The 26,657-nt window shown below is 54.3% G+C and overlaps 1 protein-coding gene across 3 annotated transcripts in view; it reads right to left on the reverse strand.

The window, feature by feature from the left end:
• Nucleotides 1-26,657, reverse strand: part of SLC66A2 (solute carrier family 66 member 2) — a 47,055-nt gene extending 20,398 nt beyond the window's left edge. The window contains exons 1-3 of one of the 3 annotated variants that reach the window (XM_059409869.1): nucleotides 26,196-26,648; nucleotides 18,772-18,905; nucleotides 10,891-10,938 (exon numbers count right to left, since the gene is read on the reverse strand). In XM_059409869.1, the coding sequence (XP_059265852.1) occupies nucleotides 10,891-10,938; nucleotides 18,772-18,905; nucleotides 26,196-26,398 (385 nt within the window). In that variant the 5' untranslated portion in view covers nucleotides 26,399-26,648. Of the gene's footprint in view, nucleotides 1-10,890; nucleotides 10,939-18,771; nucleotides 18,906-26,195 lie in introns of all 3 variants that reach the window. The other 2 variants (XM_059409871.1, XM_059409870.1) reach the window with 2 other exon arrangements.

A 26,657-nucleotide genomic window follows, 5' to 3' on the forward strand; every position in this document is an offset into this window, starting at 1 on the left:
CCCCATCAGTGACGTAAGGCTGGATCTCCACAAAGTCCCAATCTGGAGCAGAACTGCAGCTCGGAAGGTCGCCACAGACCTCAGCCCACCCTCCGCCCCTGAGTGCAGCCTTCCCAGACCTGCAGCCCCCCCAGCCCCCAACTCACTCAGCTGGAGCCCTTCACGTCTCTGAGTCCAGGAGGCACAGCCGCAGGTGCCGGCCCCTCTCCAGAGGGCTCTTCGTGTCGGCTCCCAACGCCCCAAGCCATACAACTGGGGGATACTGAGGCAGCACCATCGGCTGGATACAAGGCAGGGGGGGACAGCAGGACCCCCCTCCCCCAGCCCCCACCGGGCAGGGGGCAGCTGCCAGCAGCCACAGGGCTGAGGGAGTCGAGGGCCCGGAGGCTGCTGAGGTTTCAGGGTTCCACTGACTTGGTTTCACTCCTCATTGCTCTGTGCAGAGCTGCGAAGGCCAGCGTGCCTGCAAGGGGGCCTGGGCACCTCTCCGCACAGCCTTCGGGCCTCAAGGGACTGCAGAGGGCCTGGCCGGGCAGGGGGTGAGGCCGAGTCCAGTCCGAGCACTGCCCCAGCCGCTGCGGGGGTGGGGGGGGAGGCCGGCCCCCAGCTCTGCAGCCTGACCCCTAGGACAGTAGCAGCAGTCGGCCCCTAAAAGACCCTGTCCCCAGCCTCCCCTGAGGAGCAGGAGCCACAGAGACCCTGGCCCTCCCTGAGGTCGAGGACACCCTAGCCCTCACAGGTCACTTCCTGGCTGGCTTGACCTTATCAGGGCTACACCGAGGACCCCCTCAGTGATGGAACAGTTCCGTAACCCCCGGCGGTTTCTGCTTCTGCAATTTCTACCCAACTCCCGGACCTCGAAGCCCGTGAGCACCCCCGTGTGGCCCACTCCCGCCAGTTCGGGCAGAGTCCCGCCTGCCGGAAAGAGGCTGAGCAAGCAGGGCAGAGGGCAGGCTGTGTCCCTCCCCAGGGCCAAAACGACAACCAGACGTTGCTGGAGAAAGCGGGGTGAGTCCGGGCTCACCACATAGCCACGGGCTCCCCAGGTGCCCCGAGAAGCACGGAGAGTGCAGGGGTCCATAGCTGTTCCCGCCCGTCAGAAGCTGCTGGCCCGGGACACAGGCTCCTGGCCTCTGCCAGCTCTGCCCCCAGGTCCCCAGAAGCTGGGGAGGGGGGAAGGTGTGAACTTGAGGGCTGCCGTCCCATGGTCCACGACACACACAGTGCCCAGTGACGTGGGCACAGCCAGGGCCGAGCTGTGGGACAAGCGGGGGCTGCCTCAGGACTGGGTCTGCTGGCTCTGTCCTACGGGACAGGACCCCCAGCTGCATGCAGCAGGCGGCTCCTGGTAAGGCCCGGCCACTCCCCCAAGGACAAGGAGAAATGCAGGTACCGAGAGGGCCTGCCACAGCAGCCAGAGCAACGTCACCAAAGCTGAGCGCCCCTGGCCACTGTCACCCCTGCATACCAAAAGCCGAGCTCTCTCCTAGCCTCTGTCACCCCTGCAGCAGAAGCCAAGAACTCCCCTGGCCCCCTTCACCCCTGCTCCAGAAGCCAAGCACCCCCCAGGCCCTGTCACCCCTACACACCAGAAGCCAAGCTCCCCCTGACCTCCGTCACCGGCCACCGGAAACTGCCTGTCCCAATGGGCCAGGGCCCACAAAGCCTCATGCCGCATATAGCCTGGGGCTCCCGCCGCACAGCTTCTGCCCAGGAGTGGGGGCCAGGCATGGCAGCAAGCCTAGCATCGAATGGTCAGCCCCAGTCCCCGGAGGCTCAGATGCTCCCACAGGCGAGGGTCCCCACGGGAAAGACGGGGGGGGGGGGGGGGGGGGCCCGCCCGGGGCCCGGGGGCGCGCCCCCCCCCCCGGGGGGCCCGGCCCCCCCCGGGGGGGGGGGCCCCGGGGGAGGGGGGGGGGGGGGGGGGGTGGTGCACAGCCTGGGCCTGTGATGACAGCCTACCCATCAGGGGGCCCAGCCTGCCTCTTGCTGTGGCTTCCTGCACAACGACGCGGCCTCCCTGGGCCTGTCCCCACATCTGTAAAATGGAGAAATCTCCGTACACTCCACACGGGCCACGTGAAAATTAACCAACTTCTCATAAAAGACTTAAAACAGCGTCTGGCACATACAGAGCGCTCAGTGTCTGCTACGTCGACGATAAAGTCTCCTGCATGAAATCCTCGTGGCCAGAGGACCACGTCCCGTCTTCCCCGCCCACGCGGGGGCAGACACACCCACGCAGCTCCAGGGTGAGTCCCCCTGTGCTGCTTCCTAACGAGTCCCCCCTTCCTGAGCCCAGCAGCGGACCCGCACCATCTGGGAACCCGACTCAGCAGAACTTGGGGACCAGCCCGGTCCCAGCCCATGCCCAGCCAGGGGGTCTCATCTGCAAAAGCACTCCCTTCCCCAGGGGCAGGGTCCACGCTGCGGGGGCAGAGGCTGCCCCAGACACACCCGGGTCTTTCTGAGGTGACAGGCTGCAAGGAAGCGCCCCCAGAATCGTGGCAGGTCGCAGGGACTCCCCGGCAACCCAAGCAGACACGGGTCAGTCGCTGAGTGAGGCAGGAAGCCATGAATCCCTGCCCTTATCATCAAACATGGGGATGCATGGAAGTTTGAGGAGGAGTGGGATCTTCATGAGCATTCAGGTGTCCCCCAGAAATAGGTACAAACCACAGAGAGAGGCGTGGGAGCCGGAGCAACAGCCAGGAACGGTGCCACGCGGTCCCTGGAGGAGGGAGAGCACAGGCACCAAGAGACAAGCGGCCCCAGGGTCTCAGTACCCCCGAGGAGCCTCCAGGAACCCCCAGGACCACCCAGAGCCCCCCATGACCCTCCAGGAACCCCAGGATCCCCAGGACAAAGGTCTGGAACTGACCCCTGCGAGCACAGGCCAGGAGCATGGGACGGCTGAGCACACGGGCTCTGGGGACCCGTCCCTGCACCGGCGAGCGCACGCTGAGGTTGGTGGGCTGGTCTGAGCGGAACCTCAGGGTGGCCCACAGACGCTGGAATCCTGCTTCCCAGAGCCAGCCCTGGAGTGTCCAGGGTCACCAGGCAGCAAGTCAGACACTTCCTCGCAAACAGCTAAGAAAAAGCGGTGCACTCCTACCCTAACTTTGTGGCCTTTCAAAAAAATGCAAATGTTTAGAAATCAAGTCTTCATGAAAACAAAGCCACCCTCACTCCTTCCTTCGACACCCTGGATCAGACTAACACGCGGCTCTGGTCACACACCCCCGCCCAGGCACGACTGCTCATCGGTGTGACTGAGTGCCCGCTCAGTCTGGGGACACCGTCCCGATCTCTGACCCCATGTCCCTGGGCTCACACTCTGACAAGGAAGATGGGGGGCCAGGCCCCATGGGGGAGCATGTGCTGTCACCAGAGGGGTCACCAGAGGAAGCCTGGGGTGGGCGGCCTGCAAAGCTCCTGATGGGGGGGAGGGGCTGGTCAGGAGGCAGCTGGCTCTCCAAGGTGGGGTACAGCCACTCTGCCCAACCCTCCAAGCCCACCCCGGCTTTAACTCTGCCTGACAGGGACGCAGCGGGTTAGCAAAGGGCTGCGCAATCCAGCTGCAGGACTACAGAACTGTGGGCCGCGGGGCTCGCCGCACTGACCCACCTTCCCTGCCCACTCACGCACCACCCTTGCCGGGCAGGTCTGCCGACCGGCAGGCCACCACTGTGAGGGGGTGATCGGGGGACCCAAAGGTCCCAGAGCGCCTCCCCCCTCCCCCGGAGCATAGTATGACTAACCAGTGAGCAGGAACACCGGCCCTTGTTCAAAAACGCTGTCCTGGGGGGTCCCACCATGCCCCCGAGGCTGACCCCCAGCAGATGGGCTGGCCTCCGGCACGCCTGAATTGCAGGACCCTTCCCTCTTACTCTGTTGGCTTGCGAGGACTCTGTGCTGACAACTCGTGCTCAGTGGGGCTCCCTGCACTGGGCGATAGGAGGGCCCCGGCTGAGAGGCCCGCACCAGCCTGCACGGCAGGCTGCTGGCTCAGGCCCGCGGAGCCGCAGGCGGTGCTCGAGGTCCCCGTGCTGGACGCAGCAGGAAGAGCAGCAGACAGACTGGGAAACGCAGCTTCTCCCCAAATCAAAACAGCACTTCGGTTTGAGTTTTAAGGCTGCTTCTAAAACCTTACCGGAGGACATGACCTTCTGTTCAGGTGAACATCCTGCCCTATCCTCCACGGAAGAGAAAACCAACCGTGAACGAGCAGGTGCACCTTCAGGCAGCTCTAAGCAAAACCAGAAAAGCTCCTGTTCTCCCAGCCTGAAACCTCTGCGACGCGACGGCGGTCGCTCTCCCCAGCAAGACAGCGCAGTGTGTGCACCCCGTGAAGGGTCCTAACATCTGTTTAATAGAAGAACGTCTGAGACTCGGCCCGCGGCCCCCACCGCTCCAGGGGGACGGCCGCTACATGCCCCAGCCCCGCAGTGCCGCGGGTTCTCCAGGGGCAGCAGCTGCCAGCACTTCCCAGCCCTCAGCTGACTGCTGCAGGCAAGCACACAGAGCCCCCAGGGCGCTGCTCCCCACACACTCAGCGACAGAGGCTGCAGGGAATACCGTCCCCTCCCAACCTGCTCCTGGGACTGAGGTCCCACGCTGGGAGGGCCGAACTGTCCCCTCGGTCCCACACTCAGAAGAGCAGGGGCGTTACCCCAGAGAAGCTGGTGCTGCCCCAGCCCCCAGCTGCAGAGCAGGGGTTCCGAGGTCTGTCTCACAGATGGGGCGCACAGGAACAGACCGGTCTGTCGCTCTCCCTAAAGGGAGGAACAGGAGCAGGAGCAAGCCTAAGGCCTGACGAAAGCAGTAGGGACCTTGGTAGAGGAGCAACTGGGAGCTGACAGCTCAGCACGGCAGCTCCTGAACCAGCAGACCTGCTCCGCGTGCATCAGACTAAAACAGCCCTCCTGGGGCACAGCAGCCTTGGAGACTGCCCTCGAGATCCCCGCCTGATAAGCCACTCGTGCCCCCCGGGTCTTACCCACCCAATAGAGCCATTGACCCGCCCGGCTGCCGATCTGCTAGCCATGGGCAGAGGCGCACAGGGGCGTGTGATTCCGACGGGGGCCGGCCACCCAGAAGCTCAACAGGGGAACCCAGGAGGGTCAAGGAGAGCTAGACCCACAGCCCTGCCTGGGGGAAGACAGGTTCAGAGATGGCACCAGACGAGCCCACTGGCACGACACATCAGCAAACAAGCCTTCCCACCAACATGGGGGCGGGGGGATCCAGGAGTGAGTCGCTATAGTATTTTACAATATACAGCTTTCAACAAAATGTTTGAGAAATGCAAAGAAATGGGAAAGTGGCCCATATGCAGAAGAAACTTAAGAGGAAACAAAACTCTTTTTGAAGGGGCACAGCCACTGGACTGAGCAGAAACAAACAGTCTTTAAACTTTAAAACAGTCACTCTAAGTATTTCAAAGAACCAAAGAAAATCATAAAGTAAAGGAGAGCATGACAGTGTCTCATCATACAGAAAATCAGTGCAGGGCACGTGGGCGGCTCAGCAGGTTAAGCATCTGCCTTCAGCTCAGGTCATGATCCCAGGGTCCTGGGATCCAGCGCCTTGAATCGGGCACCCCCGCTTGGCGGGAAGCCTGCCCCTCCCCACCCCGCTTGTGTTCCCTCGACCACCCTCTCTCTCTCTGTCAAATAAATAAATAAAATCTTAAAAAAAAAAAAAAAAAGAAAGAAAGAAAGAAAGAAAAGCAGTACAAGATAGAAATTATAAAAAAGAACCAAATGGAAATTCAGAAATTGAAAGTACAATAACTGAAATAAAAATTTCACTACAGAAGCTTAACACTGTATATTTCTTTAAAGATTTTATTTATTTGACAGACAGAGAGAGAGAGAGCGCATGCAGGGGAAGTAGCAGCGGGAGAAGCAGGCTTCCCGCTGAGCAGGAGCCAGATGTGGGGCTCGGTCCCAGGACCCACGGTCTGCTTCTCCCTCTGGGCCTGCTCCTGCTTGTGCGCTCTCACTTGCTCCCTCTCTCAAATAAATAAATAAAATCTTTTTTAAAAAATAAAAGATCACCAAAACAATTAATATACTAGGAACATCTGCTTAATCCAGAAGCAAGCAGTAAGGAAGGAGAAGACATGCAGGGAAACGGAGAACATCAGGTACAAGTCCAAACACATCAAAATAACATTCAGCATGAATGGATTAAATAACACAAATCACAGGGCATAATTGCCAGAATGAATTTTTTCTAAGTTCCACTATATGCTGTCTACGGGAAACACACTTCAGATTCAAAGAAACAAGTAAGTTTAAAGTAAAAGAATCAAGGGGTGCCAATGGGGGGCTTAGCGGGTTAAGCCTCTGCCTTTAGCTCGGGTCATGACCTCAGGGTCCTGGGACGGAGCCCCAAGTCAGGCCCCTGCTCAGCGAGGCGCCTGCTTCCCCTCTGGCCCTCCCTCTGCCCCTCCCTCTGGCCCTCACCCCGCTCATGTATGATGTGTCCTCCCTCTCTCCCTAATAAACAAATAAAATCTTTTTTTAAAAAAAAGTGAAATAAGGGAAAATATTTTATCAAACAACAGCAACCACAGGAGGTCTGCAGTAGCTACACTAAGATCAGAAGAAAGAGATGTGAAAACAAAACAAAAAAGACTAGAAATAGGGGGACAATTTATAATCAAGGGCCAATCCATCAGTCAGGTAAAAGTATAAACATATAAACAAACACAGACACGCCGAACAACAGTCCTCCAAAACAGAAGAGGCAAACCCGACAGAAGTGAAGAAGAAAACCAAATAATTAAAAAATAGTGGAAGATTTCAATATACACTCTCGGTCATGGGTGTGACGACCAGAAAGGGCGAAGGAAAGACTTGAGCTCTACGAAACGGACAGTCTCTCTCCACTTCCACCCAGCAAAGGGTGTCATGCATGTGGGACATTTCCAGGACAGACCTTCTGTGACCCCATGAAACCAACCTCAGCTTAAAATGACTGGAATGATATAAGGTATATTCTCTAACTACATGGATTCAGTTAGAAATCAGTTACAGATGAAAATCTGTGGAAAATACGTGCAAATGACACAACATATATAAATAAAAAAACGGGTCAAAGAAGTAATCTCAAAGGAAGTTAAAAAGTATTTAAGACCAATGAAAATGGAAACTCCACAGGCCAAAACTTTCAGGGTTCACTGAAAGCATTTATTAGAAGTTGTTTATGATTATACATGCTATACTAAAAAAGAAAAAAGGATCTCAAATTAATAATCTAACCTTCCACTCTTAGGAAACTAGACAAAGCAAACTAAACCCAAAGCCATAAGCAGGAGAGAAGGAAATACTAGAATCAAAATAAGCACAGGAGAGAATAGAAACACAACAGAGAAAATCAACAAAACCAAAATTTGGTTCTTTGGGGGGGGAAATCAATAAAACTGACAAACCTTTAGCTAGAACAACCAAAAGAGAGAGAGAGAGAAGGGAACTCACACTATTCAAGTCAAGGACGAAAGAGAAACCACCTGCCCAGAAACAAAAATAAGACAAAAGTACACATCAGCAGATTAGACTCAGTGGACACATTCCAAGCAAGTAAGAAAAGTAATTGAGTAACTAAGTAAAAGTTACTAAGAAAAGTAACTAAGTAAGTAAAAGTCACTAAGAAAAGTAGCTCAGGAAGAAGCAGAAAGTCTGAAGAGACTTGTAAGAAGAGACTGACCTGGTAATTTTAAAACTTTCCACAAAGGCCCAGGGCCAGAAAACCTCACAGGATAATTCTACCCCACAGTGAAAGAATCAATAAGCTTGTGATGAGAAGTATACAAGCCCCAGAGACGGAGAGCACCGGGGGGTGAACACAGACGAGTACTGTGGCCATGACACCTGCTGCGGTAACACGGAATTATTCTAACCACTAAGAAGATTTTAACTATGTAATATGATAATCACCACTCTGATGGCAATCATATTACAATATATAAATGCATCAAAGGGAAATGATGTGCACCTTAAATTTCCACAATGCTGTATGTCAAATGTATTTCAGTTAAAAAACAAAAAACCTCCCATAAAGGAACATAGCCAATAAGCTCCGTGACATTGGCCTTGGTGATGAGTTTTTGGACCTAACTCCAAAAGCAAAGGAAAAAAAGCAAAAATAAATAAGTGGGACCACATCAAACTAAAAAGCTTCTGAACAGCAAAGAAAACCAGCAAAGCTCACAAGTGACTATTTTATTTATTTTTTTTTAAAAGATTTTATTTATTTATTTGACAGAGAGAGATCACAGTAGACCGAGAGGCAGGCAGAGAGAGAGAGAGGGAAGCAGGATCCCCGCTGAGCAGAGAGCCCGATGTGGGACTCGATCCCAGGACCCTGAGATCACGACCCGAGCCGAAGGCAGTGGCTTAACCCACTGAGCCACCCAGGCACCCCACAAGTGACTATTTTAATCAAAGAGACAACAGAGCTGGGACGCCTGGTGGCTCAGTTGGTTAAGCGTCTGCTTTCGGCTCCGGTCATAATTCCAGGGCCCCGGGATCGAGCGCCGCATGGAGCTCCTTGCTCAGCAAGGAAGCCTGCTGCTCTGCTTGCTTGTGTTCTCTCTCTCTCTGTCAAATAAATGAATAAATCTTTAAAAAGAAAAAAAAAAAGGACAACAGAGAGCAAGCGTCGGCGAGGATGTGGAGGAAAAGGACCTCTCGCACACTGTTGGTGGGAATGCAAACTGGTGCGGCCGCGGTGCAAAACAGCACGGAGGGTCCTTTAAAAATTAAAAGTAGTGGGACTCCTGGGTGGCTCAGTTGGTTAAGCAGCTGCCTTCGGCTCAGGTCATGATCCCAGCGTCCTGGGATCGAGTCCCACATCGGGCTCCTTGCTCCGCGGGGAGCCTGCTTCTCCCTCTGACTCTGCCTTCCACTCTGTCTGCCTGTGCTCACTCTCGCTCGCTCTCTCTCTGACAAATAAATAAATAAAATCTTTAAAAAAAAAAAAAAAATTAAAAGTAGAATTACCATATGACCCAGCAATTCCACTACTGGGTATTTATCCAAAGAAAACAAAACCACTAATTCAAAAAGATATATGCACCCCTATGTTTACAGGGGCATTATTTACCATAGCTAAGATCTGGAAGCAGCCCAAGAGTCCGCCCACTGATGAATGGACAGAGAACATGTGGTGTATATATACAGTGGAATTATTATTCAGCACAAAAAAGAAAAAAGTCCTGTCATTGGCAACAACACGGATGGACCCTGAGGGCATTATGCTAAGTGAAATAAGTCAGAGAGAAAAACACAAGTACTGTATGATCACTTATATGTGGAATCTAAGGAAACAATGACTGATGTTAAGTAGACTTACTACATACTCAAACCAGATGTTATATGTCAATTATACCTCAATAAATCATTTTTTAATTAATAAGGAATTGATACCAATCCTTCATGAACTTGAAATAGAAAAGGAAAGGGGTGCCTGGGTGGCTCAGTGGGTTGAGCCTCTGCCTTCAGCTCAGGTCATGATCTCAGGGTCCTGGGATCGAGTCCCACATCGGGCTCTTACTCAACAAGGAGCCTGCTTCCTCCTCTCTCTCTGCCTGCCTCTCTGCCTACTTGTGATCTCTCTGTGTCCAATAAATAAATAAAATCTTAAAAAAAAAAATAGAAAAGGAGGGAAACTTAGAAGACCAGTACTATCCTGATACTAAAACCAAAGTCATCACAAGAATTTTAAGTATCTACCTTCAGCTCAGGTCATGGTCTCAGGGTCCTGGGATTGAGTCCCACACCAGGCTCTCTGCTCGGCCAGGGAGCCTGCTTCCCCCACCACCGCCTGCCTCTCTGCCTACCTGTGATCTCTGTCAAATACATAAATAAATAATCTTAAAAAAAAAAAAAAACCTAGCAAACAGAATCCAGCAATTTATAAAAAGGATTACACATCACAATCAGATGGGGTTTATCCCAAGAATGCTATGTTGGTTCAACATACAAAAATCAATCAATGTAGAATAAAGGACAAAACCACATGATCATCTCAAAAGACACAGAAAAGCATTAGACAAACTTCAACATCGTTTCATGATTTAAAAAAAAAAAAAAAAAAAAAAAAACCAACAACCACTCACCAAACTCAGAACAGAAAGGTTCTTGCTTCATCTACATGAGGCATCTGTGTAAACTGTGCAACTTCATCGGGCTCGATGGCGACAGAATGCCTTCTCATTGAGACCAGGCACAAGACAAGCATACCCAGGCCCACCATTCCTAGCCATTCCTAATTCTAGAGTAATTAGGCAAGAAAAAGTGAAAGCATTCAGATTGGAAAGGAAAAAGTAAAACTACCTCTACTTGCTGATGACATAATCTTACAAGGGAAAAACCCTAAAAAATGTACTAGAAAGCTATTAGAACTAAAGAATGAGACCAGCAAAGCTGCAGGATACAAGATTAATATGTGAAAACCAATTTTATTTCTACAACATAGCAGTGAACAATCCAAAATGAAATTAAGAAAACAATTCCATGTACCACAGCATCCAAAAGAATAGAACACTTTGTAACAAATTTAACAAAAGCATTCCAAAACACTTTGTAACAAATTTAACAAAAGCATTCCAAAACTTGTACTCTGATCATCTGCTCCCCCCCAACACACACACACACACACACACACACACACACACACACACACTGGACAGGTTTCTAGGAACTAGTTCATGCTTAAAAATAGCAGGCTATGGGTTGGTTAGTCGCTGGAGACACGGCCGCCTTAGTAAAACGAATCACACACAGAGCAGCAGGACAGTGAGGGCTGAGCTGGGACAGAGCCACACAGAATGAATGAAGCAGAGGGTGCAGGGGCCGCCTTGCGCGGTGTGGTACGTACCCAGATATGACCGCCTGGGGGGAACCTTGATTTCTTCATCCTTATGATCTGCAGCGACATTGAAAGAAAGAGAACAGAGAGGAGGAAGCACAGAAACAGACTGGTTTGAACACTGGTCGCAGCCCCGGCTCCCAGCCCTCTTGGCATTCTTTACAAACAAAAACAAAAACAAAAGACACTGGAACAGAAGGACAGATCTTGGCTTCTGTGTTTTAGGAAATTTACTTCCTGAACTATTCTACCCCCAACCTACCCTCTTCCTGTAGAAGTGCCTGGAGCAGGAGGAGGAAATCTTGGCTGAAAAAATCAAAGTCACCATATTTTCACTTAATTTGTAAGGTCGGAGGTGCCATAAAGGCCATTGCATGGCGGCTGGGCTGAGAGAAAGAGAAAGCAGATGCTACTTCTATTTTCCCCTAAAAACTCATCTCCATGCGAGCTTTGACGGCTCTTGTCCCAGGGTCACACCCTTCAGAAAGGGTCACACCCTGCAGAAAGCTGTTTTCGGAGCACGCTAACAAAATGCCCGCTGGGAATGGGGAGCCAGTTCAACCTGCGAACCTGACAAACGTGTGGCCCAGAGACAATGCGGCGTCCGGCCCGCCGGGGAGGGACTTGAGGCGTCGGGGCAGCTGCACCTGACGTAGCACGAGATGACTCCGTGCTGGGGGAACCTGCTCCTCCGGCAGCCCAGCCCCACCGCAGACCCCCCAACACGGTGCTGCTGGACGACAGCCCACAGCCCTTGAACACACAGCCAGAGTCCCTGCACAGTGGAACCCAGGACAGAGTCTGAAAGACGGAGGGAAGAGTCACTGGGCCCAGTTCCCTGTCCCCTGCCCGAAGTAATGAGGCTCCGTGCGTGGGGACAGCAGATGCCCACAGGTCCTGCTTACAAGGAGCGGCCGCACAGCGCACATGAGGGCTCCTGCCAGCAGCACCGCCACACGCCTCACCTCCGCACCCACTCCCTCCCAGCTCCTGCCCTTGAACACAGCTTCGTGATTCTGTTTCTCTCCTGAGACCGATTTCACCACTCACTGACACCTCCTCAAGGATCAGGTTCCAAAGTGCAAGGGAGCGAAGGGGACACAGGACACACTGCTTGCGTTGCTGCGGGCAGGCCGGACCCCCACACACCATCTGCCCTCTCAACTCGGGCCACATCATGCCCAGCGGACAAGCAGAGCTCGGAAGCACGCCAGGGAGCAGGGCGGGGCCAGGGGCAGGCCCAGGAGTGAGAGAACATGGCCCATCGGGTCTCTGGGCAGCACCACGGGGGAAGGAAAAGCAGCAGCTGGTAGGGAGTCGTGGGTCAGGGCGGGGAGACTCACCCCAAGGACAGAGTCAAGCCACCCAAGGTTTCCTGTCTACAAAGCAGAGAAGCATGCCTGCAGAGGACAGACTGGAGGTGAGCCAGTCCTGAAGCTGAGAGCCCAGGTAGGGACCCACGGTCCATGCTGCCCACGTGGCCCAGGCCTCCCAGCGACGCACCCACAGTGACGTCAGGGCCTCACCGCTCCCCACTGGATGCACCCCTGGGCTCCTGGGGACCGTGACCACTCCAGGCCACAGAGACGATGCTGCATGGGCCCCAAGACCAGATGACAAGAGAGACACAGCTCCCACCCAGTTCTCTCCCAGACCCACCCCCTGAAGCCTGGCTGCCATGTCCAAGCGCAGGCCACGTGAGGAGGCCACGTGACCACGTCCCAGCAGACTCCCCAGTAGAAGCTGAGAGGACAGGAGGGACGGATGGAGGGACACAGAGCGCGAAGGACCCGAGCCACAGAGACTCCAGCCGGAGCTCAGACCGGAGAACTGGCCGTCCTGAGCGCCAGAGGACAGCCAGGGGATGGCCGGCGGGAAGGTTGGGAGTGGCCAGGAGCCAGGGCGCATGCGGTTTCCAGGGGCTTCAGGTCCCCGTCGTGGTGTGGGAGCCACTGCGGTAGGCGCGTGGAGAGACCAGTTGGGAGGAGCAGAGCGTGGGGGCCATGGCGGGCAGGGGTTCCATGGACAGGACGACCCAGAGACCAGGGCACCAGGGGGGTCCAAGCAAAATGGAGATGCGACAGACATCAGTTAGGGCTGTAGGCAGGAGAGACACAGGACATGTGACCCGTGTCCAAGGAGAACACCGATTAACCCTCAGAAATGCAGAACAGCAGGCGCCTGGGTGGCTCAGTGGGTTAAGCCGCTGCCTTCAGCTCAGGTCATGATCTCAGGGTCCTGGGATCGAGCCCGGCATCGGGCTCTCTGCTCAGCAGAGAGCCTGCTTCCCTCTCTCTCTCTCTGCCCGCCTCTCCATCTACTTGTGATTTTTCTCTGTCAAATAAATAAATAAAGGGACGCCTGGGTGGCTCAGTTGGTTAAGCAGCTGCCTTCGGCTCAGGTCATGATCCCAGCGTCCTGGGATCGAGTCCCACATCGGGCTCCTTGCTCCGCAGGGAGCCTGCTTCTCCCTCTGACTCTGCCTGCCATTCTGTCTGCCTGTGCTCCCTCTCGCTTGCTCTCTCTCTGACAAATAAAATAAATAAATAAATAAATAAATAAATAAATAAATAAATAAAATCTTTAAAAAAAAAAAAAAGAAAAGCAGAACAGCTCATAGACAAACACCTTCCAGGGGCTTGGTGGGGGGGGTCCTCAGCTTTCATTCTCAGGATGGTATGTGACCCTCCCCCACCCACTTCCCCAATTCCATCCTGGAGCTTGGAGTGCCGAAATCTGGGGCCAAGTCAGATGAAGGCGACCACCTGACCTTGAGCCAGAGATGAGGTTCTTTCTTCAGTAAAAGGGAACCAAGAAGCCAGCAGTGTGTGCCCATCCCTAAGGAGACACTCTTCCCAGCGACTCGGAAAAAGGTAATCGACGGTAAGAACGTATCATCCTGGGACCCCCAAGAAAACAACGTTCCAGGAGGCTCCTTATGGAGAGCACCTCCAGCACAGGGAAGCAAGTCCCAGTCTCTCGCTCCTGGGTCCTCGAGAAGTCGGCGAAAGACACGAGACAAGACGGAAGCTCGGCAGAGTCGGCGACAGGTCTCACCTCACCATCTGCCACAGAACCTCCCACCCACTGAGAAAGCCAAACCACCCCCAGTCCCATAGCTGTCCCAGGACCAGAGTGCAGCCTCCAAATGCCCCCGGGTCCAAGGGACACTCGTCTGTGCCAGAAGGTCAGGAGCCAGCCGCAGAGGCTCCCAGTGGCAGACGGGAGTCAATGGGGCCTTCACCAGATGTAATAAAAGGCAATCCAGAGAAACACATCAAATAGGGGATTTGAAGCCCATACACTCAGAGCAGAAAAACAACGTGATCACTGTTTCCAGATGTAAGGGAACCAATTCTGAAAACCAGCAAATAAAGAGAAAGAAGAGAAGTAATGACCTGCCTTTCATTTATAAATTATACCACTGGATAACTAAACAGCATTTACAGGGGCAGCTTTTCTTCAGAGAAGCCCTCCAGCTAACAGGTGAGCAGAGACGGACAGAACATCAGCGTTCTGCAGCCTCGTGGCCCACGGGTCAGGCACCGGGCACCCACCACCACTGACCACTCATCTCCACCACTGACCCCGCCACCACTGACCTCCAACAAGAGATAAGCCAACAATACATGCGTCCTTGTAGAAGAACACAACAGTCGGCAAAAAACAGACAGAACCAAACCTAGATCTGACCGACCCCTAGACCCAAAGATCTCTTTCCAGTGTCCTTCCACACAGCATGCCAGAGACAAGAAGATGTGATCAACCACCACGGGTGTGGCCAGCAGAAGCCAGGCTGGGACCAGGTCCGTGCACCTCCAGGTCCCCTGCGGCAGCAGGAACCTCGTCTTCGCGCAGATGTGGCTTAGCTCTCGACTCTGCATTCCCTGCACACTCCTGGGCTGTCAGCCCCCGGCAGAGCCTGGGGTCGCACCACCCAGCAACCCGCAGACCAGGCCACCTGCTGTAATGGCACACAGGCCACACGGAAGGACAGGAGGGAGGGAGAGCCTGCAGATGAGACAGACAACCAGCAGGCGCCTGGGCAGCCCCGCGGGGTAAGCGTCTGACTTCGGCTCACGTCATGATCCTGGGGTTGTGGGATCAAGCCCCACGTTGGGCTCCCTGGTCCGCGGGGAGCCTATTTCCCCCTCTGCTGCTTAAACATTCTAACAAACCAAAACAATCTCAAAAAAAAGAAAGAAAGACCATCAGCTGATCGCAGTGTGCAGCCTGTAACCTGACCCCGGCTCAAGGAGCTAAATCGATCCAAAATGAGGAAGTGATGAGGCAGCTAGAAACTTGCACGGCAATTGCGTCCTAGATAATTAAGGAACTCATGTTTTATGGCTGATAATGGCATGACAGTATTTTTTTAAAGTCCTTCTCTTTCAGAGATACATTGTGAACTATTCACAAACAGGGTATGTCAGGAATGGCCTTCAGAAACCACAGGCGGGCGATGAGAACAGGCCTTGGGGAGCAGCCAGAGGTGGGCACGACCACACCTCTCCCCGAGTCTGTAGACGTCTCACGTTCTCCAAATAAAGATTTCTTCCTGAAACACATGCGTCTGGCCGCCCTTGGAGGCCGAAGCCACCTCCAGGACCCACACCCCAGCCCAACCAGAGTCTGAACAAGGGCACAGAAGGAACCCCCAGTGGAAGGAGACATTTTTAAAAATTTGAGCCTCTCTGAAATACTTCCAATTTTGTGATAGGAGACGAACTGCAGAAGTGTCCCCAGAGTTCACAGATATCACCTCTGGGGGGCTGGATGGAAAGCTACTGGCTTTCACTTCATACTCCTCTCTCCTCCCCCAAAATGTCGACTACGAGCATGTAAGCTCCTTCTAATCAGACAGGAAATTATATATTTAATTGTGTAAGTAACCTGCTTTTTTCTTTTGATTCCATTTCTTTCTTTAATCTTAACTTCCAACATGAACCAGTACCTTCAAAATTAAAAACCTCTATAAAAGGTATAAAACATTTAAGTTGTTATTTGTTTAGGCTTTCTATCCTTTGAGAACGCTGAAACAGGGCTATTAAAGATTTCCTTCCCTAAATACTTGAGGTGTGCAAGGCCAGCCCCCTCAGGCAACCCCAACGCCCCAGCAGAAAACCGGCAGGACGTGGGGGCCGCCTGCCTTCCACGGGGAGGCCCCTGGCACTTTCGTCAAGGGACTCGGCGCTTCCAGCCCGAACTAGCCGGTGTTTCTGTCCCCCACCTTCCCACTTCCGGCAGAGGACAGGAGTGCATAGGAAACACAAAAATCCGTCAATCTCATTGGATTCAGAATTAGCGATGGACCTCACTAACCCTCAAACACATCCTGCCGTGTTCTCCCATGTGGAGTCTGGGGACGGGCTCTGCATCTGAGGCTGTCTGCGCCCCCACCTGCCCTCGAGGAGCGCAGGGCTCATGAGATGCGTCCGTCCTCTGCGTCCGTCCTCTGCCGGAGGAGGCCAGCCAGCCAGGGACAGGCCCGGGGAGGGGGCGCTGTTCCGAGGGGCAAGGTCAAAGCCCACCGCAGCGTGAGGTTGGGGGAGGGGCAGAGGGAGAAGCAGACCCCCACAGAGCAGGGAGCCTGCTGCAGGCTGGATCCCAGGCTGGATCCCAGGCCCCGGGGATCATGACCTCAGCCGGAGGCAGATGACCCCAGGGGTCCCTCCGTCCTTTCTCTGTGACTTACCTGCATCTTTGAATCTAAAGCGTGTTTCCTGCAAACAGCATATAGCAGAACTTATAAAAAATTCATTTAGCAATTATACCCTTTGATTTGGGTTGTTTAATTCATTCCAAGTCGTCATTCTGACGTGCTTGGGTTTGTGTCTGCTGTTCTCCTTTTCTGTTCTCTGGGTCCCTGAGGCTGAGCTCCCCATGTCCCTGCCCTGCCAGTTTCCCAGGTTCTTCCTGCTCCTGCCCCTCCCCCGTGGCCAGGGCCAGAACCACTTTCCTCAAGGCCCTCCTGGCCATGTCCTCTCTCCTCATCTACTCTAAGGGCCTCTGCCGACATCAGGCCCGCCCAGGAAGTCCAGGGCAACCCCCGGGGAGGCCTCAGCACTCATCACCCCTGCAGCCCCCACACCAGCTGACACGGCCCCTCCCAGGCTCCCAGGAGTGGACGTGCGTGGGCTCCGTTCATCGGCTCATCCCAGAGAGGCCTCTTGTGAAAGCTCACACTGCAGCTCTATCCCTGGAAATTGGGATTCACTGCTTTAATTCGGTCCGTTCTAACCAACCAGAATTAAAGACAGTCCTTGTGGAAGAATTTACACAAACACCAGCAGTCAAGACAGAACGAGAGAGAACTGTGGCGCCAAAGGGCTGTGGGAAGAGGCCCCACTCCCCACTCCCGAGGTCTGCCCCTGCACTCAGCCGCACCTGTGCCTCTGGCCACCTGCCGGTGACCGCAGGAAGCAAGACAGCAGGTGCGGGCAGCCAACAGCCTGTCTTTCAAGCAGGGCACAGACGGGTGACTCCAGGACTGCTCCATGGCCTGGAGGCCCACGCCCCTGCTGTATCTGGCCCCTTACTCAGCACAGCCTTACTCTATTTCCAACAAGATCATGAAATCTGGTCTCACGTTTCAGAGTGAGGCATAGGAACACTGAGCAACTGTGGGCCCCAAGCGCCTTCTGCCTTTCGTCCTTCCCTGGGGGAGCGGAAACACTACTGACCAACTCCCGCCCTCCCCCCACAGGGTGGGCGCAGACTCTGGGCCACACTGAAGGCGAGGTTTGCAGATCAGGAGCAGGGGGGGGGGGGCGGGTGCCGAACCCGGGCCAGCCCCTCACCCGCTAAGGGCGGGGGGCTGGAGAAGCCCTGCTCTTAGGCAGGACCCACAGTACAACGAGCACATCCTCAGCTGTGAACAGTGAGAACCGAGAACAGATTGCAGAGAAGTTCATGGGGGAGAGAGAACAAAGCCACAACAGAAGCAGACCGTGGGGGCCACTTGAGTGACACGAACCGGTCCAGCCGCCCATCAGCGCTGGAGGGTGACCTATTTAAAGACTGAAACTGGCAAACCTTCATCTCTAAAAACAGAAGCTACCAGGGGAAAGAATTTGCTCCGATGGAGAGAAAGTAACCATCAGGACAAACACAGGAGCCAAACAGTCCCACAAAAAAGCTCCACGAAGCAACAGCGGAGATGAAACACACACTTCAGACACAGTCAAATGAGAGCTGTCTTCCGTCTCATAACTGGAAGAAAACCAGAAGTAAAGCATTGACAACACTCCCGTATGTTCACACACAGAACATCAGCCCAGAAGGAGCTTTTTCAAAGGAAAAGGCAAAAAGAAGTATTTTCTATTTTCTGAGCCACAAAGTCACGAAGCAGTGTGGGCTGAGTGTGTCATTCGTCCTGCCCGATGCGCAGACCCCGTGGGCCCACTCCAGGTGACCCCCTACCGGCCCCACAGAAGCAGGATGTCGGGTGAATGGTTACCAGGCACGAGAGGAAGCTCCCGGTGTTAGCACCGAACCGCAGCTACACGGTCACTGAACGGGCATGTGGGAGGCGCCGGCCCCACACGGTGAGAAAACCATCGTCGGGCAAATCCCCCTCTGAACCGACCGTGCCAGAGAAGATAACTGAAACGTACGCCCTAGCCCAATCAGAACCCTCAGGTAAACAGCCACGGTGCAGAGGAACACGCCAAGACTACTTTGGAGCTTGCGCACCTTCCAGGGAAGAAACGACCCCATGTTAAGGGAACATGCGGCACACGGGACACACGGACGCCAGGCACTCGCCACCGTGCCCTGGGTGAACCGAGCACGGCTCCAGAGCGGCCCCTGCCTCTCCTGCGCCCATGGGGTGAGTTCTGCTTGTTGACCGAGCACTTTGTTCCCAAAGCCGCAGATCAGATCACCAACCTGCAAAGAAACGGCGTTTTATGTTCAGCTCATTTGTGACGCGGACTTCGGTGCAGAGCTTCAACATCAGTAACATGGTCAAGATCATGACTACGCTCTGCCAGAGAAGCGGCGACTCAAAGTGCCTTCCAAACCTGGGGAGGGAAAGAGACCATGGCGTCAGGAGGGCCCCCGGGGCACCAGGGGCCTCACCGCCTCTCCCTGCCCGGGCCCCTGCCACGGCCCCCCTGGCCACCTCGGGAGCAGCCCCAGACGGACTCGCACATGCGTCACAGCCATGGGCCCGAACGCCTGGGCCTCCAGGCTCCGCGGGGAGACACAGCAGGGTGAGCAGGGGCTAGGAGCACTCGGGGACGGCAGGACCAGGGACCACGACGCCCCCTCTGCAGGGGCACCTCTCAGAACGACAGGCAGGGCTGCCACGCTCCCCTCCCCGGGACCCGCAGTGAGGGTGGATGGGCTTCCCAGGTTCCCGCACCACACAGCCAGACGTCCCGCAGACAGAGGCCCCAGCCACCCACGAAGCCCAATTTCTAGACCACCTGATTCCCTGGGAAGACTCACACCAGAGTCCAGGAATGACAGGAAGTCCTGCCTCCTGCCTGGGCCGAGCAGGGTCAGTAGGCCAGAGCAGTGACGGACCAGGGAACCCCCCGTCCCTCCCACCAGAGAAGAGGAGGAGGCAGCTGAGGGCACAACCTCCCACTCCTGACCTGAGGCCCTGACTCCCCCCGCCCAGGCCTCGCCACCTGCTGTCCCTCTCCCTCCTCGCCTGGGCCTCGCCGCCCACTCTCCTCTAACCCCCCAGCCTGCCCGGCTCTCGTGCCCTTCCTGCCGAGGTCCTCCTGGTGGTGAAGTGTCACCAAGTGAGCCATAAGGTCCTGGAGGTGAGACCCTCGATCTAGTGACCAGCACGCATTGGGCGCCTCAGCAGATCCCAAACCCCAGGGGCGGAGAACAGCAGCGCCGCCCTCCATGCGCCAGCTCAGGGGTCTCTGCCGTGGCCACAAGGATCAGTGTTGACCCAGGCCCATCTCTAAGGCCAGGCCTGGACAGGGCACCCCTTGAAGCCCCAACCCCAATTCTAGCCCAGCTATCGGGGAGCAGGAATCCCACTAGGTCTGGCTGCATCATGACCTGAGGGCAGCTCCCAAACTTGAACTGCTGTCAACGCTTTGAGTCAAGAGACCCTGCAAGGCAGCCTGACTTCCCAGCTGGTCGTGAAAAGAAGATGCAGAGAGAACCGCCCTCCCCTCCCCACCACCCTCTCCCTCACTCTGGCCTAAGCCAACACCGTGCTTCCTGCAGAGAGGGACGGTCACCGAGAGCTGACCACTGACGCCTGGCAGGGGTGCCCCCACGACACAGAGCTAGGTCAGAGCTCCCGGCAGGGCATGGGCCTGGGCTCCCCCACACCTGCCAACACCAAACCAATGAGAAATCAAGGCAAAAACTCAGCTCTGGGTTTGTCGTGAAGACCAAGATTAGCTCTCCTGGCCGAGGAGCACACGTCTGAGAGGTGTGCCTACACAGCAAGAAAATCTCCCTACACGGTCAAGAAAACATGATGCTTCTTCGCACAGAGACACTGACTTTGGCCCCTGCTCCAGCGCAAGTCAGCTTCTCCAAGACCGAGTCGTGGGCACGCACCGCCCTGCCGGCGTCCTAGCCAACCCGCGCACCTCTCCAGAGGGGACGCCTCTGCCCAGGGTCTGCCCTGCCAGCGTGAGTTGGCCCAGCAGCGGAGAGCAGGCCACCGGGAGCGGGCTGCACCTAGGCCACCAGCCCGCAGGAGGTCCAGCCACCAGGAACAGCCAGATAGTCCCTGGGAACGGGAACCATGACACCAGTGCCAGTATCGGCATTCTGCACAGTTTCTGAGGTTAAGGGCTGGCCCGTGTCCTCGGAGCAAAGGACAGAGCAGTCTGGGGTCACAAAGCCTCAGGCCCACACCCCTTGGGCCCCAGAAGAACCAGGACACAGATAGGACAACACCATCACCACGAGATTTCTCCTGCCTCCCCAGGAAATGTCACCTGCGCTCACTGGGGATCCTGCTGCTTCGTCTGGACCCCTCCTTCAGGAGAGGAGCTGAAATGCTAAATGGTCAGAGCAAGAAAGGGCCGATGGGCCCTGGAGCTTTCGAAGCCAGCAACACAGACCGGGGGAGCCCACAGACTCCACCCCAGGCTGGTTCCACAGCCTTCGCACCTGGACCCACCACCTCTGGGCCTTGTCTCTTCCGTGAAAGGCAGCTATTACCCTGAAGGCCATTAAGGACATTTCTAGTCCTTTCTAGGAACTGGATCCCACTGGTTACCCAGCTGATCCCAGAGGTCAACTCCTCTCTAGGTGAAGATCAGACAAGGGGACAGCAAAAGTTCAATGTCTGCCTAAGGAGACAGGAAATGCTTCCTTCCTGAGCAGGCGGGAAGAACCCCAGTACAGCAGGGTATTCTGGGGCCCCTCGCACCAAGCTAACTGCCAGTTGTGAGGCTGAAGATGTGCAATTCTGGCCATTATGTGAGAAAGAACACTTTTATTTTTTAAATTCTCAACAGAAACAACGACTAGAAAAACTGTGGGGCAAAGAAATCAAGGTTTGCACTTCCCCTTAAACCCTACACCGAAACCTGAATCCAGATGACTTCAATATTTACAATAAAAACAAGACCATCTAAAGCCAAGTGAGAGGGAGCAGAGATGAATATTTAACTGATTTTGGAAAGACAGGCTAAGCAAGATACAGATTTCAAAAAGCACAACTTTCGACAAGCTATATACAAAAGACAAAGTAAATCTGAAATGAGGATCAATATCATTAGTAACTTTAAAGGCCAATTCAAATAGAAAGATACCATTTGTTACTTATCATATTGGTTAAGCTTTTTCTTCCTTTAAAGCTAAGAACTAACTAAACTGACAGAGATGTCAACACTTTGTCCTCTCCTGCCTGAGAATGTGTGCTGGCACAACTTCTTCTTAGGGCAGATGATGGGTCAGCCCCCTGGATGAGTGAAGGGCGTGCTGCTCAGATAAGCTACTCTGAAGGGTTTGTCTTTCCCCCTAGGAAGATACGCACTGCAGGCGAGGCGATGTTTCACCAAGTCTGAGCAAAAGTTTCTACACGGGACACCTTCTCATGTCTTCCAAGTAACAGGAAATCAGTAGAAAGAAGTTGTCTGTCTCCTACCCTGTGTCACACTGACTGCTACACCCTTAGCTGAATGTTACTGAGTGCCCAGCAGGGCCGTATCTCTGATACAATGCGGTGCAGGACTCTGGTATGACACCTGCTGCGTCTCTGATACAATGTTACTGTATCTAATGTGGTCACAACACTCCCTGTATCTCTGATAAAATGTTACCATATGCAATAGAGTCTTACTCCATCTCTGACAGGGTGTTGCCCCCTCTCTAGTGTTTCCTTATTTCTGATACAATGTCACTGCATCTCTGATACAATGTTATTAAACATCTAACACATCACTGCCTCTGTTACAGTGTTTTCACCCAATAGGAATGGAGCTTGAGAACCAGCTCTGTGAATGCAGAAGGCTCCGGCTGGAAGGTCCTGCGATACCAGCCCTGCACCCTGGCCTCCTGCGCCTTGTTCTGCCTTTCTCTACAAAATCACAAGTCTGCAAACATCAGTCATGAGGCATCATTTAGCTCTTCGCCTGGTGTCTCCTGACGCCACTCTTCTGAGTCAAAATACTATCCATAAGCATTTCATAGAATATAATCTGCTGAATACTAGTTCTGCGAAAGGATGATAAGAATTGTAAGAAATAAAAGTGCTAGAGGGGGCACCTGGGTGGCTCAGTCCATTAAGCATCTGCCTTTGGCTCAGGTCATGATCTCGGGGTCCTGGGACTGAGTCCCACATCAGAGGGGGAACTCAGCTTGGAGGGAGTCTGCTTCTCTCTCCCCCTCTGCACTCATGCTCTCTCTCAAATTCTTAAAAATAATAATAATTTAAAATTAAAAAAAAAAAAAAAAAAAAGGAAGACAAACCCTTCAGACCGGCTTTACCGAGCCAGCTGCCTTCCCTCATGGGGGGGGGGGGGCGCTGACCCATCATCTGCCCTAAGAAGAAGTTGTGCCACAAGTTTTAGAAAACCCAGCATTGGGGCACATGAGTGGTTCAGCGGGTTAAAGCCTCTGCCTTCGGCTCAGGTCATGATCTCAGGGTCCTGGGATCGAGCCCCGCATCCAGCTCTCTGCTCAGCGGGGAGCCTGCTTCTTCCTCTCTCTCTCTGCCTACTTGTGATCTCTCTCTCTCACTGTCAAATAAATAAATAAAATCTTCTAAAAAATAAGTTTAAAAAAGAAAAAGAAGACCCAGGGTTTACCCAGCTCTGTCCCCCTCTGCCGCACAACTGCGAGCCACTCCCAACCCTCACACCACAAATCCGCAGGGGTCTTCCCAGACCAGAGTTCCGAGGACTGTGGTCTCAGCCGGCTTTGGGAAACACACTCTTCAGTTCTAAGTCCAGCCCTGGTCTAGCATAGACACAGCTTCGGTCTCACCTGGAGCCTGCCACAACCCATGTTGTGTACAAGGTACACCCCACACAGCACTTCTGCTAACATGCAAACCCATGGCATCTGGACCAGGGTCTGGAATGCAGAAAACCAACACCTGCTAACCCATGGGCTGCTGCTAACCCATGAAGGATGGTAGACCCAGGAGTGAGGGCTTCAGAGGCTCCAGAGAAGACATAAAAGGAGGATGTGCACCCTCTCCGAGGAGTGGGGCCCAGAACTTGGTGGGCAGAGAAGCCCACATGACTCCAAGTCCTGGACAGAGCTCAGCCCATCTGCCGGGCTTCACTGTGAACGCAAGGACTGTTCTGTGTGAAATGCAGGAAAAGCACACCCCTGAGCCAGAGACACTCTGGAGGAGGGACCAGTGCCCTTGGCCAGCCCTCCTGCCACCCTGCACACTGCTGCAGTCTCCTGTAATGTGGGCTGAGGGCAGCCCTGTGTGTTCACAGGTCGCCACAGAACGGCTCCAGTGACCCGGGGCAGTGCAGGGTGCTGACTCTGGGAAAGGACCAGTTGGATGGATAGAAATAGACTTGCCAGTGGATGAAGTTTAGAAGCCCACAGTTTAGAAGTCCACACTTGAGAAGCCCAGTGCCCCATTAGGAGAGCTCCAGATTCTGCTTCCCAAAGTCTCAGGCCCTAGAGTGGGGACAGGACTCCCAGCCCAAATGCCAGTTAAACCCAGAATCCCTGAGACTTGGCATTCAAGAAATTAGTGTAATTACTGACTTCTCCAAACCAGCTATTTGGATGTACATTAGCTACTCTATCCTCTTTTTGCAACTGTGAAGGAGAAGCATACTAGGAAGAGATCTCTTGACTGATCTTTTTCCCCCATAAGGCAAGCCAATGTCAGGCACCTCCCCCCAGTGCAAGAGAAAACTTGTTCCACAACCTCAGCCTGGGAGACCCCTGAATGACCCTCCAGTGCACTCGGGATTAACAATGGTGTCAGATACAATTATATTTCAGGAACTGCTTCTGTTCAACCTCAGACTTGATTAAAGCCCCCCCCCTTTTTAAAAGATTTTATTTATTTATTTGACAGACAGAAATCACAAGGAGGCAGAGAGGCAAGCAGAGAGAGAGGAGGAAGCAGGCTCCCCGCTGAGCAGAGAGCCCGATGTGGGGCTCAATCCCAGGACCCTGAGATCATGACCTGAGCTGAAGGCAGAGGTTTTAACCCACTGAGCCACCAAGGCGCCCCCTAAAGCCATCTTAGAAAAAGCCACATGTCACTGTGAAGCGAGTGATCTCTGCCCCCAGCCGAAGGAAAAGGAGAAATCTTGAAAACATGCGTTTTCAACTTGAGAAACAAGTAAGCACCCATGAGCCCTCCTCCTTCCAAAGTAGCTCCTAAACAGAGACACACCGGGGGATGTGACAAATTCTCCCTGGAGGGGCTGACTTACTGGCTCACCTTTTAAAAGCCCCAGACAAGGGCAAAACTAACACACAGTGAAAATAAATCAAAGGTAGCCTGGGGCCTGGCACCACTGGATGGCCCCATCCTGGATGGAACACAGAGGAGAGAGCAAACCTCTGGCTCAGAAAACTCCTCTCCGGGTTGTGATGATGATGGGAAGGGGATGTTGTCAAAACTCGTCGAACTGTGAACTTACGATGGGCAGTTTTATTGACCTCCGTAAAGCTGACTTAAAAATGAATTAGCAAGGGGCGCCTGGGTGGCACAGTCAGTTAAGTGGTTGCCTTCAGCTCAGGCCATGATCCCAGGGTCCTGGTATCGAGCCCCACGTCAGGCTCCCTGCTCAGCTGAGAGCCTGCTTCCCCTTCTCCCTCTACTGTCCTCTCTGCCTACTTGTGTTCTGTCAAATAAATAAAATCTTAAAAAAAAAAAAAAAAGAATTAGCAAACAATGTGGTTAGTCCCTTACCAAGAAGCCAACAGGAGGAACCAGAAGCAGAGGTCCCGACACCAGTTGCCTGGAACCCTTGTCCTACCTCTGCCCTCAGCCGACCTCCTCCTGAGCAGGCTTAGCAACCTGTCTCACTATATGCGCAGACAACCAAGAAGAAAGTTCCAGACCTCTTCCATCTTAGAACGGGGCTGAAATGGGGCACCTGGGTGGCTCTGTCTGTTAAGCACCTGACTGCACTCAGGTCATGAGATCAAGCCCCGTATCCGGCTCTGCGCCGGTCAAGCAGTCTGCTCGATATTCTCCTGTCCCTCTGCCTCTTCTCCAACTGCCCCCTCTTCCTCTCTTAAGAAAAAAAAGGCGGTCATAAGACACCATTTCATTTCCTCTAAAAATGCCCCCTCCCAGACATGCCTGGCTTTAGCAACTATGAAAATGAACTACAGACTTCCTCACCAGAATGCAATCGACAGTAAGAGCAAGTGGCCTGCGACTGGCAAAGAAAACAGTCTCAAGTAGCAGCCAGAAAGTTGCCTTTCCTATCAGAACGGAACAAAGCTGTACACACCAGACAAGGCTGAGGGGGCGGCCCTCCCGGCACCAGCCCCTGAGCTCTTTCCTGCCCGGCTCTGATGGCCCCTCCTGAGGGGCCCGGTGGTCAGCCGTATGCCCTTCCCACAGCTCGTCACTTCTGGTTAGTCTTAACTTCTTCGTTCCTCTTTCGTCTCCCCTGCCCCCATGCAATCCTGGGGAAGGGACCGAGTGCAAGGACCTCGCCCGGCACCCAGTCGTCTACGGGAAAGTCTCTCCCCAGGTATGAGTGCCATGAAACAAAGACGTAGCCCGAGAGTCTCCACTCCGATCCCCCGTGTTTCCTGGGAAATGATCGCATGCAACCGGCCAGTTCCTGCCGCCACCCCACCCCACCCCACTCCGGAACCCCGAAAAAAGAAAGCCACCTTCCTGGAAGCACCCCCATAGAAAGCCCCCAACTTACCAGAAGAGGATCCGTAAAATATTAGCCACCAGGAGCACCAGACACACGTAGGTCGAGAAGCCCTCAGCGTTCTGAGTCCTCCGGATGTCCCTGTACTGGGGGATATACGGCACGACCCCTCCGAAGACCATGGCCCCGGCCGCCCCCCAGGAAACCAGCCGGTGCAAGGGGACCAACAGCCAGTCCAAGCCTTCCGCTTCCATCCCGAGCGCCTGCGGCCCGCCGACGGACGTCCGCCTGGCCCGGGCCCGCTGCTCTCGCGGGCTCCCGGGTCGCGCGCTGCCGGTCACCCCCACCTCGCCGCTGCTGCCCGGCGACCCTCCGCCATCGGAGCCTGGCGGGAGAGAAGAGCCGAGAACTCCGAGCCAGGGCGCCGCGGGGGCTCACGGCCGGGGCACCCCCCGCCGACACCGGGGCCCCGGAGCCCTCCGCGCGCGAGCCGACCCCGCGCGGGGACGGAGG

Source organism: Mustela nigripes, chromosome 8 (genome assembly GCF_022355385.1).
Source record: "Mustela nigripes isolate SB6536 chromosome 8, MUSNIG.SB6536, whole genome shotgun sequence".
Lineage (NCBI taxonomy): Eukaryota > Metazoa > Chordata > Mammalia > Carnivora > Mustelidae > Mustela > Mustela nigripes.